The following is a 12,291-nucleotide window of genomic DNA, read 5'->3' as shown; positions in this document are numbered from 1 at the left end:
TGTTTATCTTTTGCATGACTTCATTTTGTAGCTGAAATTAATATCTGAAAATAAATATTTTGTATTGTATCTACAATTTATCATGATTAGCCATATTTCATTTTAAGAATTTAATAGACTGTGTAGTGACGTTGTAACATTGGTTGTTATTGTTAGAAGTATTTGTACCTTTAGAAAATGAATGGATTTTGTAATAGAGAGAAGGTAGAAAAAAATAACCCAGCAATAAAGTAAGTAATAACCCACTGCTCGGTCAAAAATACATGGATAACAATTGCCCAGCAAAAGAGAAAAAGCAACCCACTGCTGGGTCAAACTAACCACATTTTGGGGCAAATCAAGTAACCCAACCATGCTGGGTCAAAATAACCCAGTGCTGGGTTACAGAAATTACCCAAGTTGGGTCATTATTGACCCAGCATTTTTTTTTTTTTTTTTTTACATTTGGCCTATTTTATATGCCGCATACTTACATTTTTCAAGTAGACAAGAGTGGTGGAAGAGTCCACTAAATAAGCACCAAGGAGCACTAAGTGCTCAATAGGCTATATACGACAAGTAGGCTGTGTAGAGTCTATACTTGTATTTGCCCGGTCATACACTAAGAATCAACAGAATCTTGATTCCAGTGGTATCCTACCTAAGCAATTCTTCTCACTGCGAAAATAAGTGATAGAGAAGTGCGCACGGCACACCTGAATAAATGTAAGCACCCACACCTACCTCTCACACACCCTCTCTAGCTCATTTGAATTAATGTCATAACCCACTGAGCAAAATCTGGTTGATTCAACGTTGTTTCCATGTAATTTCAACAACAAAAATGAAATGTGATGACATTGAATCAATGTGGAAAATTGTTTGGATTTGCAAAAAGTAATCAAAATAAGGGAATTTCATGTTTTTTTTCCACCCAACTTTGAACCTAAATCCAACGACATGGTGAAATGTTTTTTTTATTTCACGTTGACTTCACATTAGTTGAAAATTACTCAACCAAATGTAAAACAAAACAAGGCGTTGTTGACATTATGTCTATGCCCAGTGGGAAGAACCTGTCCAACCGTGCTCTTGCGCTGTGTACTGTATGTAGTGGACAGCGGCGTATTAATATCTATAGCCTATCCATGTGATCTGTGTGAGTTGCGTGCGTTGGGGCTCTCAAAATCACTCAGAATAAATACCGTTATGCTGCTGCACCCCCACGTAGCTCTTCACCCACTGTTAATGCAAATTCCTTACAAAAGTCAGAGTTTTGCACAGAGATGTAAATACACTTATTAAACCAATATGGTTTGAAATCACGACCGTTAGCCTACATATGTTTGAAGATAGTCTTGTTGAGGTAACCTACACAAATTATGCGCACATATATTGAAACGCAAATGGCTCCATACAAATTAAGATGTAGGCTACAGCACTCATTCCAGGTGATAATCTATCATTATACAACATTATCAACAGTTTATATATAACATTTTCTTTCAATAATGACACTATTGGATACGTTATGAGTATCTTACCTGCACGAGACGGTAACTTCAATCTTGGTCGCAGGTACCGTTGAGTTGAGCGGGTCGAAATCTCCAATTGTCGCCATGGTCAGGCTTTAAATCAGTTATTCACAAATGTGAACTTCTCAGCTATGTTCAGCAAATACTCTTGAGCGATATCTTGTTTGAAAATATGTTCCATTCATTCACATGGGAATTTTTTTGATAAAAGCACCAAGTATCGGCATTTGTTGACTAACGTCTTCGCAGAGTTGAGTGAGAGGCGCATACCTGTGGTTGAGACAAGTGGCAGCGCTCGAGACAGTCCTTGCTTGGAGGTGTGGCGATGGTGGATTTCATTCATCGAGGAGAGAGCGAAAGCTAGAGAGCGAGAGAGTGCACATATAGAGGTCCTTCGCTCCGTACTTTTACTTATCCATCAGCAGGTGGAGGCAGAGACTTTCGGGAAGTTGCTGCAAGCAGAATGTTGGATTTCAAGTTCAAATGCATTTGGAGTGTGTGGTCTATGCAGCTCAACTGTGTACTGTAGTTTTTAAAAAAAAAGATCAAATAGGATTAGAAGTACAATTGCATATAATGAATTATATTATGATCATATCATTTGGGTAGGGAGAGCTGCAATACCAATGATACATTTACAACAGTAAAATGCATTGCACCATAACACATTAGCTTGCGCTAATTATCAGTGCTTGTCCCTAGATAGACAGTGAAATGCCAAGAAAATCCAGAAAAATAAATACATACAAATACATACACATAGCCTACATACACATTTCACATACATAGCCTATATTCTATTACAGTACATACATGCACAGCACACATACAGAGCCTTCAGAAAGTATTAATACCCCATTGACTTATTCCACATTTTGTTGTTTCAGCCTGAATTCAAAATTGATTCAGTATTTTTCACCCATCTACACACATACCCCATAGTGAAAACTTGTTTTTGCATATGTATTGAATATTAAATACAGAAATATCTAATTTACATAGGAATCCACACCCCTGAGTGTTATGTCATGTCAGAATCACCTTTGGCAGCGATTACAGTTGTGAGTCTTTCTGGTTAAGTCTCTTAGAGCTTTGCACACCTGGATTGTACAATATTTGCCCATTTTTTTTTTTTTTTAATTGAGCTGCATGACAGCAATTTTCAAGTCTTGCCATAGATTTTCAAGCCGAATTAAGTCAGAACGGTAACTCAGCCACTCTGGAATATCCAATGTCACATTTGTAAGCAACTATATGTATATTTGGCCTTGTGTTATAGATTATTGTCCTGTTGAAAGGTGATTTTGTCTCCTAGTGTCTGTTGGAAAGCAGACTGAACCAGGTTTTCCTCCAGGATTTTGACTGTGCTTAGCTCTATTCCATTTATTTTAATCATAAAAAAATTCCCTAGTCATTGCCAATGAATAGCATACCCGTAACACGATGCAGCCAACACCATGCTTGAAAATATGAAGAGTGGTACTAAGTCATGGATTTTCCCCAACCACAACGCTTTGTATTCAGGACATAAAGTTAATTACTTCACCAATTTTTGGGCAGTTTTACTTCAGTACCTTATTGCAAAAAAAGGATGCAGGTTTGGGAATACATTGGCAGTGGAATGGCCAGTACTGAAGAGCTCAATGACTTTCAACGTGGCACCGCACCGTCATAGGATGCCACCTTTCGAAAAAGTCAGTTCGTCAAATTTCTGCCATGCTAGAGCTGTCCCGGTCAACTGTAAGTGCTTTTAGTGTGAAGTGGAAACATCTAGGAGCAACAACGGCTCAGTCACGAGTTGGTAGGCCACACAAGCCCACAGAACAGGACCGCAGAGTGCTGAAGCACGTAAGAATCGTCTGTCCTCGGGTTGCAACACTCACTACTGTGTTCCAAATTGCCTCTTGAAGCAACAGCAGCATAAGAACTGTTCGTCGGGAGCTTCATGAAATGGATTTCCATGGCCGGGCAGCCACACACAAGCACAAGATCACCAAGCGCAATGCCAAGCTTTGGCTGGAGTGGTGTAAAGCTCGCCGCCATTGGACCCTGGAGCAGGAGAATGCTACCTCCCCCAATGCATAGTGCCAACTGCAAAGTTTGGCGGAGGAGGAATAACATTCTGGGGCAGTTTTTCATGGTTCGGGCTAGGCCCCTTAGTTCCAGTGAAGCGAAATCTTAATGCTAAAGCATACAATGACATTCTAGACGATTCTGTGCTTCCAAGTTTGCAGCAACAGTTTGGGGAAGGTACTTTCCTGTTTCAGCATTACAATGCCCCTGCGCACAAAGTAAAGTCCATACAAAAATGGTTTGTCAAGATCGGTGTGGAAGAACTTGACTGACCTGCACAGAGCCCTGACCTTAACCCCATCAAACACCTTTGGGATGAATTGGAATGAATGGATGAATTGGCTGAATGGAAGCAAGTCCCCACAGCAATGTTCCAACATCTAGTGGAAAGCCTTCACAGAAGAGTGTCGGCTGTTATAGCAGCAAAGGTGTGACCAGCTCCATATTAATGCCTATACTTTTGGAATGAGATGTTCGATGAGCATGTGCCCACATACCATGTAGTGTTTATATAGCCTATATTAAGGAAGAGAAGCTTATGTCTAACCCCAGAGAGAGAAATAGAGATATGCCGGTGGTATGCTATTACACCGACATGCATTTATTTATGGCAGATGGTTACCGTGTAGGCTATACAGATATAGACATACAGAAGGAGGCTAATTCGTTAACTCTGGTAGGCCTGAAACTGACTTCCTCACCTCAAGTTCAACTGTCGGAGTCAGTTGGTGCGACGGGGCGCACTGCGTTCTTATCATAGCCCTGCAGTAGCTAAAGCTCTATAATAGCCACACCATACCAAACATTCACAAACATTTCTAAACTTTATAAGTGTAACAGTCATGAAGAGGGTATGACAACAAATTTTCCCCCTCAGGAGACTGAAAAGATTTGGCATGGGTCCCCAGATCCTCAAAAAGTTCTACAGCTGCACCATAGAGAGCATCCTGACCGCTTGCATCACCGCCTGATATGCATCCGACCGTAAGGCGCTACAGGGGGTAGTGCATACGGCCCAGTACATCACTGGGGCCAAGCTTCCTGCCATCCAGGAACTATGTAATAGGCGGTGTAAGAAGAAGTCCCCAAAAATTGTCGAAGACTCCAGTCACCCAAGTCATAGACTGTTCTTTCTATTACAAAACGGCAAGCCATAACGGCGCGCCAAGTCTTGGTCCAAAAGGCTCCTTAACAACTTCTACTATTTAAATTGACCCCCCCCCCCCCCCCCCCGCCTTTGTTTTTACACTGCTGCTACTTGCTGTTTATGATGAGCTTGATGCTCCTTTCAATAAATATTAAGAGTCTTATTCTGGTGACATAATGATCGATGCTTGGCTGCCTTTGACAAATTAACATAATCTAGCACTGTATCTGCAAGCTGTTGGCTAGAGCACATTTGCCAAAACCATCTTGGTTTTCGATTTTCGGTTTCGAGATTTTTTATTTTTAAATGTTTACATTAAATGCATTATGAAATAATGACATTAAAGTGATTCTCTGTCAAGTCCACATTGGGTGGACATCAACATAAAATAATTTCATTCTTTAAAGTCATCATCTCCTCTCTGCTCAGGCGGCGGCAGCCAGCCAGACAAATGTGTGTGTATATATATCTATATATATATACTGTATATATATATATATATATATATATATATATATATATATATATATATGCTCACTATACTGTACTGTTAGTCATCCTATATGTAGTAGAGCTGTCTGACAAAATAATTGTAATAGTTATTTAAAGTAGCATACTTTAATGAATTGTCTCCATCCTCTCTTTGTTGCGTTGTGTATATTCCTCTCTCATGCGGTATATGCGTCTGTCTGTATCAAACCTAGCATAGCAGGCATGAAAGTGTTTCCTTCTCTGTCTGGGATGGAAAATCAGGCTTAATGGATTATGCTCATTGTAGTTAATTAACACGTTTCTGAGCTGAACTAGGTTGAATATTTGCCTAACACCCTTCAGCCCAGCACCCCATATAGTTCTCGACTTGTTTTCTCTTGTGAATGATTTGATTTATCTCAAGAGAAACACCCGGTTGGGCAAAAAAAAAAAACTTTATAGAATTTAAAACAATAAATATATACAGACAATATACAACAGACAGATGAACACAAATATCAATGACATCACATGTTACCACCTCATCCATCTCCAGTGCTTGTAAAACTATGCCATACCTCAAATTGCACTATTCAGTTTTTCTGTCGCCCACACATTTTCAATATTTAAATAATAATGCATTTGATCCATTCAATGTCTTAAATATGGAGGATCATTTGATTTCCAGCTAAGAAAAAGGTTTTCCAAAATGATTCATAAGAAAAGTATGGTCCAACCCATTGAGTATCTCACTGCACCCTCATATGCCATGTCTTCAAATATGCAAATAGACGGATATATGTTAAAACAAATTAGACAGATTAAAAGTACATTTACATTGTAAAACTTCTGACAGACAACTTTCTAACTGTGCCCATAACTTTTCGACTTTATAGCACTCCCAGAAGGCATGAATTATTGAGTCACTGTTCATTTTACACTTAAGACATGACTCTGCCATTGTGCTGTAGAATTTGTAAATTTTGTCACTTGTATAATACATTCTATACATTAGTTTAGCATACATTTACGTTAACTGTAATTTAGTCAGTTATGTACCAACACTCCCTCCATCTTGGGCCTATATCAGTTATTCTTAAGTCTTGGTTCCAATTGTTTATATTGTTTTCTAAGAGATTGTCAGATCATATGAACATCATTTTCTGACTCGAATAGTATTCCCTCAATATTGCTATGTCTTAAAGATTTCAGATAGAAAATGTAAGCTGCGTCTATTTGAAAATGTCTACATTGGTCAGTTCAAATGGCTTTTTAATTGTCATGGAAATAATTGTATTTCCTATTACAAAGTAATTTATGGTTTCTATGCCTTTAGTTTTCCATGTGGACCAATTTATCGGTTCATTTTGAAAAGAGATCCAAGGATTGTTCCATGGGGTTGTGTTTTTAGGGTGTGATACTGGTTATATTGTCATGGTGTTCTTAACTAAGAAGTTGTTAATGTTCTTCGCTTTATCTTTTGAAAACAGACATGTGCAAAGATTCTGGGGATGTGCATGGGCATCTTCAATATGTACCCATTGTTCCTCTTTAGTGCAAGTAAAAGCAATTCCATGTCTGAAGGGTTAAACAACCCTCAGACTTAGGGAGATGTAAAACTTATAATTTAATTATATGCATTTTATTTGCCCATATAAGATCTGTTATGACCGAGTATACTTTATTTAAAAAATATCTTCAGTGGGGTAATTTCCTATTGCCATTTCATTTATTTTTTCCACTTTACTTTTATATCCTTAGGTTTTAGAATATTCAGAAAATATTTTTAAAAAGGGGGCATTGAGTTTTCAATATTAGTCAGGTATATCTGTAGATATTCATGTTCATCAACACCCATACCTGTTAAGTTTGGATCCTGTCAAATTATTTCTGCAAGGGGTTCAAATGCCAATGCAAACAGGAGGGGAGAGAGAGGACATCCCTGTCTTGTGCCCCTTTCCAAAGCAATTTCATCAGATAATCTATTATTTGTGTATATTTTTTCATTAGGATATTTCTATATTTTTATGAAATGCAAAATTTTAGCTGGAAAGTTGAAGGCTTACAAAGTTTTGAATAGAAAAGGCCATTCAAGATGGTCAAAAGCTTGCTCTTTCAGCATCAACAGCCATTATTGATAAATCTACATCTTGTTTTTTAGCATATTGTATTATACTGAAACATGTTCTTGTATTTGTTTGTGTCTATTTTTAATAAACCCTGTTTGATTAATATGTATCAAGTCTGGTAAGACTTTTGCCATTCTGTTGCTTATGAGTTTTGTTATTTTATTATCACAATTTATTACATTTATGCAGGGGTATTCTGCAGGGGACTCTCCATATTTTCCTGGTTTTAAAACTGAAGTAACTGTTTGATACATGGACCTCTGAAGCACTGAATTGATTGACATGTTTGTTGTTATTTGAGTAAATAGGAGTGCTTCTTGTCTCAGAATGTCAATAAAATTATTTTGGGAAAGCCATCCATACCTGGTACCTTTCTCTACGCAAATGCTTTAACAGTGTCAAATATTTATTTTTGGGTGCTACATTTTTTTTGTGATCATTTTTTGTCTGCTTATATTTGCTTAAGGGTTATTAAGTTTAAGAAAGCTGTAGGATCAGTCCAAATGTTTAATTCTGATTTAAATAGATTTTAATCTAAGTTTTTTAAATTGTTATTAATAGCGTTGTTGTTTCTAATTAAAACATTTGTATCCTTCTCTTTCAAAATCATCTTCGATTATAGCTTGAATTCTATGTAAAAACACCAGATTTGCCACTGAGGGGATATACAATGAAATCAATGTGTATTTTTCTCCATGTAATATATAATTCAACATTAGAAAACAACCTTCTTGGTCAGTGTGCTGGGATATATGGGAGAAGAGTGTCTTCTTATTTATCAGGATGCAAACCTCTGCTGTTACTACAGTAGGTGGCAGTATAGGCCTCTCCAACCCAGCTCCTCTTTAAATATAACATTTAACATTATTTTAAGTGTAACTCTTGCAGGAAAACTATATCCGCTGACAATCTCTTTAAATGTTCAAGTACCTTATGCTTTTTTCCCCCATCATGGAACCCGTGCACATTCCATGTAATAAGTTGGATTTTGTTGGCCTTGTAAAGAAACAACAATAACCTTGTCTGTTCCGATCTATCATTGAAGAACCAGATAAAAAATGTTTGCAGACATGTCATGAGGGCGGCGAACATCCCTGCCCACCCAAACCAAGCTTGTCCTAACCTGCCATCTTTCCCACCCTCCCTCTCATACACCCTTACACCAATCCTTTTTTTCACACCATATACAATCTTATACAAACGAACAACAATTTACAGATGCACACAAACAATGAATACATCTCATCTGCCCAGACCCACAAGCTCACACCCCCATCTCGAGTGCCTGCATTATTGTTTGCCACTTGGCCTGAAATTGTATCAATTTGTGTTAATGATGGCGGATTGATTGATTTCCACGTTTTATGGTATACATTTTTTCAAGATGTGTGATGAGAAGAGAATCGTTCAGCCAATTGGGTATATCACTACACCCCCATATGCCATTTCTTGAAATATGCAGACGGATTAAAATTAAGTTTACATTGTAATACTTCGGACAGCCAACTTTCTAGCTCCACCCACAATTTACGGACATTATAGAATTCCCAGAAAGCATGGATTATTGAGCCATCCATACGTCAATATACTCATCCATTCACATACAACCTATACCCTATGCATTAACATACCCATTCTCTCCCGCCCTCCTGCAAATATTCATATTCCCCCTCCCTCACATTCCCATTCATATACACGCACACATACAGTGCCTTCAGAAAGTATTCAGACCCCTTGACTTTGCCAAATTTTGTTACGTTACAGCTTTATTCTAAAATGGATGAATAATAAAAAAATCCACAGCAATCTACACACATTACTTCATAATGACAAAGTGAATACAGGTTTTTAGAAATGTTTGCAAATGTATTAAAAAGTACATAATTATTAGACCCTTTGCTATGAGACTCGAAATTTAGCTCAGGTGCATCCTGTCTCCATTTATCATCCTTGAGATGTTTCTACAAATTGATTGGAGTCCATCTGTGGGAAATTCAATTGATTGGATATGATTTCAAAAGCCACAGACTTGTCTATTTGAGGTCCCACAGTTGACAGTGCATGTCAGAGAAAAAACCAAGCCATGAGGTCGAAGGAATTAGAGCTCTGAGACAGGATTGTGTCGAGGCACAGATCTAGCGAAGGGTACCACAACATTTCTGCAGCATTGAAGGTCCCCAATTCTTAAATGGAAGATGTTTGGAACCACCAAGACTCTTCCAAGAGCTGGCCACCCAGCCAAACTGAGCAATCGGGGGCAAAGCACCTTGGTCAGGGAGTTGACCAAGAGCAAGATAGTCACTCTGACAGAGCTCCAGAGTTCCTCTGTGGAGATGGGAGAACCTTCCAGAAGGACAAACATATATGCAGCACTCCACCAAGCAGGCCTTTATGGTAGAGTGGCCAGACGGAAGCCACTCCTCAGTAAAAAAGAACATAACAGCCCACTTGGAGTTTGCCAAAAGGCACCTTAAGACTCTCAGACGATGATAAACCAAATTGAACTCTTTGGACTGAATGCCCAGTGTCACGCCTGGAGAAAACCTGGCACCCATCCCTATGGTGAAGCATGGTGGTGGCAGATTCATCCTGTGGGGATGTTTTTCAGCGGCAGGGACTGGGAGACTAGTCAGGATTGAGGCAAAAATGAACAGAGCAAAGTTCAGAGAGATCCTTGATGAAATATGCTGTGATCAAGGCAAAGGGTGGCTATTTGAAGAATCTCAAATATAAAATATATTTAGATTTGTTTAACACCTTTTTGGTTACTACATATGTGTTATTTCATAGTTTTGATGTCTTCGGTAATATTCTACATGTAGAAAATAGTACAAAATAAATAAAACCCTTGAATGAGTAGATGTTCTGAAACTTTTGACTGGTAATGTATATGATTAACGTTACTGAGAATAATTCTGAAATGTCTCGACGATAAGTGTGCCTTTTTCTCTCTCCATGTCGTTGGGTAAAATGTCATATTGTGTGAGTCCACCAGGGACCTTTTGTCTCTTGTATTAAGTGTGTGTATTCTGTTATTTTTTTGTTAGCTCGTAAATAAATAATTAACCCAATTTGTGTAGTACTGAATAATGATCAAGGCTGGGGTTTTTGCAGATGCAAGGAGTATACGATGTTCAGAATGATGCATATGATAAGAGGTAATGATTAATAAGATGACTGTCCTTCGATAAAATAGATACAGTGGCTTGCGAAATTATTCCCCCCTTGGCATTTTTCATATTTTGTTGCCTTACAACCTGGAATTAAAATGGATTTTTGGGGGGTTTGTATCATTTTATGCCTACCACTTTGCCTACTACTTTGACGATGCAAAATATTTTTTATTGTGAAATAAACAAGAAATAAGACACAAAAACTGAAAGCTTGAGTGTGCTTAACTATTCACCCCCCCCCCCCCCCCAAGTCAATAATTTGAAGAGCCACCTTTTCCAGCAATTACAGCTGCAAGTCTCTTGGAGTATGTCTCTATAAGCTTGGCAAATCAAGCCACTGGGATTTTTGCCTTTTCTCCAAGGCAAAAATGCTCCAGCTCCTTCAAGTTGGATGGGTTCCGCTGGTGTATAGCAATATTTAAGTCCTACCACAGATTCTCAATTAGATTGAGGTCTGGGCTTTGACTAGGCCATTCCAAGACATTTAAATGTTTTCCTTTAAACCACTCCAGTGTTACTTTAGCAGTATGCTTAGGGTCATTGTCCTGCTGGAAAGTAAACCTCTATCCCAGTCTCAAATCTCTGGAAGACTGAAACAGGTTTCCCCTCAAGAATTTCCCTGTATTTAGCGCCATCAATTCTGACCAGTTTCCCAGTCCCTGCCGATGAAAAACATCCCCACAGCATGATGCTGCCACCACCATGCTTCATGTTCTCAGGGTGAGTGGAGGTGTTGGGTTTGCGCCAGACACAGCATTTTTCTTGATGGCCAAAAAGCCAGAGTACATTCTTCCATATGTTTGGGGAGGCTCCCACATGCATTTTGGCAAACACCAAATGTGTTTGCTTATTTTTTTTATTTTTAAGCAATGTCTTTTTTTCTGGCCACTCTTCTGTAAAGCCCAGCTCTGTGGAGTGTGGCTTAAAGTGGTCCTATGGACAGATACTCCAATCTCCGCTGTGGAGCTTTGCAGCTCCTTCAGGGTTATCTTTGGGCTCTTTGTTGCCTCTCTGCTTAATGCCCTCCTTGCCTGGTTTTGATGGGCGGCCCTCTCTTGGCAGGTTTATTGTAGTGCCATATTCTTTAAATTTTTTAATAATGTTTTTAATGGTGCTCTGTGGGATGTACAAAGTTTTCAATATTTTTTATAACCCAACCCTGATCTGTACTTCTCCACAATTTTGTCCCTGACCTGTTTGGAGAGCTCCTTGGTCTTCATGGTGCCCCTTGCTTAATGGTGCTGCAGGCCTTTCAGAACAGAACTTAGATCTCATATATATATATATATATATATATATATATATATATATGATCTATGATCTCTCTCATGTGGCACTTAAGTCCACCTGTGTGCAATCTAAGTAATTGTGAGAGTTCTGAAGGTAATTGGTTGCACCAAATCTTTTTTAGGGGCTTCAAAGGGAAAGAATACAAAAGCACGCACCACTTTTCCATTTTGTAAATTTTAGAAAGTTATTTTAAGTTTCACTTCCCCAATTGACTATTTTGTTTATGTCCATTACATGAAATCCAAATCCATTTAAAAATTACAGGTTGTAATGTAACAAAATAGGACAAATGACAATGGGGATGAATACTTTTGCAAGGCACTGTAAACATGTACCTTAAGAGTTTAATTCTGGAAATGGTAACTCCAAGCTATTTCTTCTGTGGTGCCCCAAATCCTAATGAGTTAATTGTTACCTGATTAATTTAATCAGGTAAAAAAAAATAAGTCATCAGATTAATGAAGGAAGTCAACACGTATAAAGCCTAAAATATA

At 38.3% G+C, this 12,291-nt stretch overlaps 1 protein-coding gene across 1 annotated transcript in view; it reads right to left on the bottom strand.

The window, feature by feature from the left end:
- LOC110493933 (copine-9) overlaps positions 1–1,923 on the bottom strand; it is a 202,659-nt gene extending 200,736 nt beyond the window's left edge. The window contains exon 1 of the mRNA XM_090205168.1: positions 1,524–1,923. Within this exon, the coding sequence (XP_090061294.1) occupies positions 1,524–1,600 (77 nt within the window). The 5' untranslated portion in view covers positions 1,601–1,923. The remainder of the gene's footprint in view (positions 1–1,523) is intronic.
- Positions 1,924–12,291: the final 10,368 nt, after the last annotated feature.

This window comes from Oncorhynchus mykiss, chromosome 17, assembly GCF_057628025.1.
Source record: "Oncorhynchus mykiss isolate SJ-2025 chromosome 17, ASM5762802v1, whole genome shotgun sequence".
NCBI classification, from domain to species: domain Eukaryota; kingdom Metazoa; phylum Chordata; class Actinopteri; order Salmoniformes; family Salmonidae; genus Oncorhynchus; species Oncorhynchus mykiss.
The sequence above is the reverse complement of the archived record's forward strand: the minus strand, read 5'-3'. Positions and strand labels throughout refer to the sequence as shown.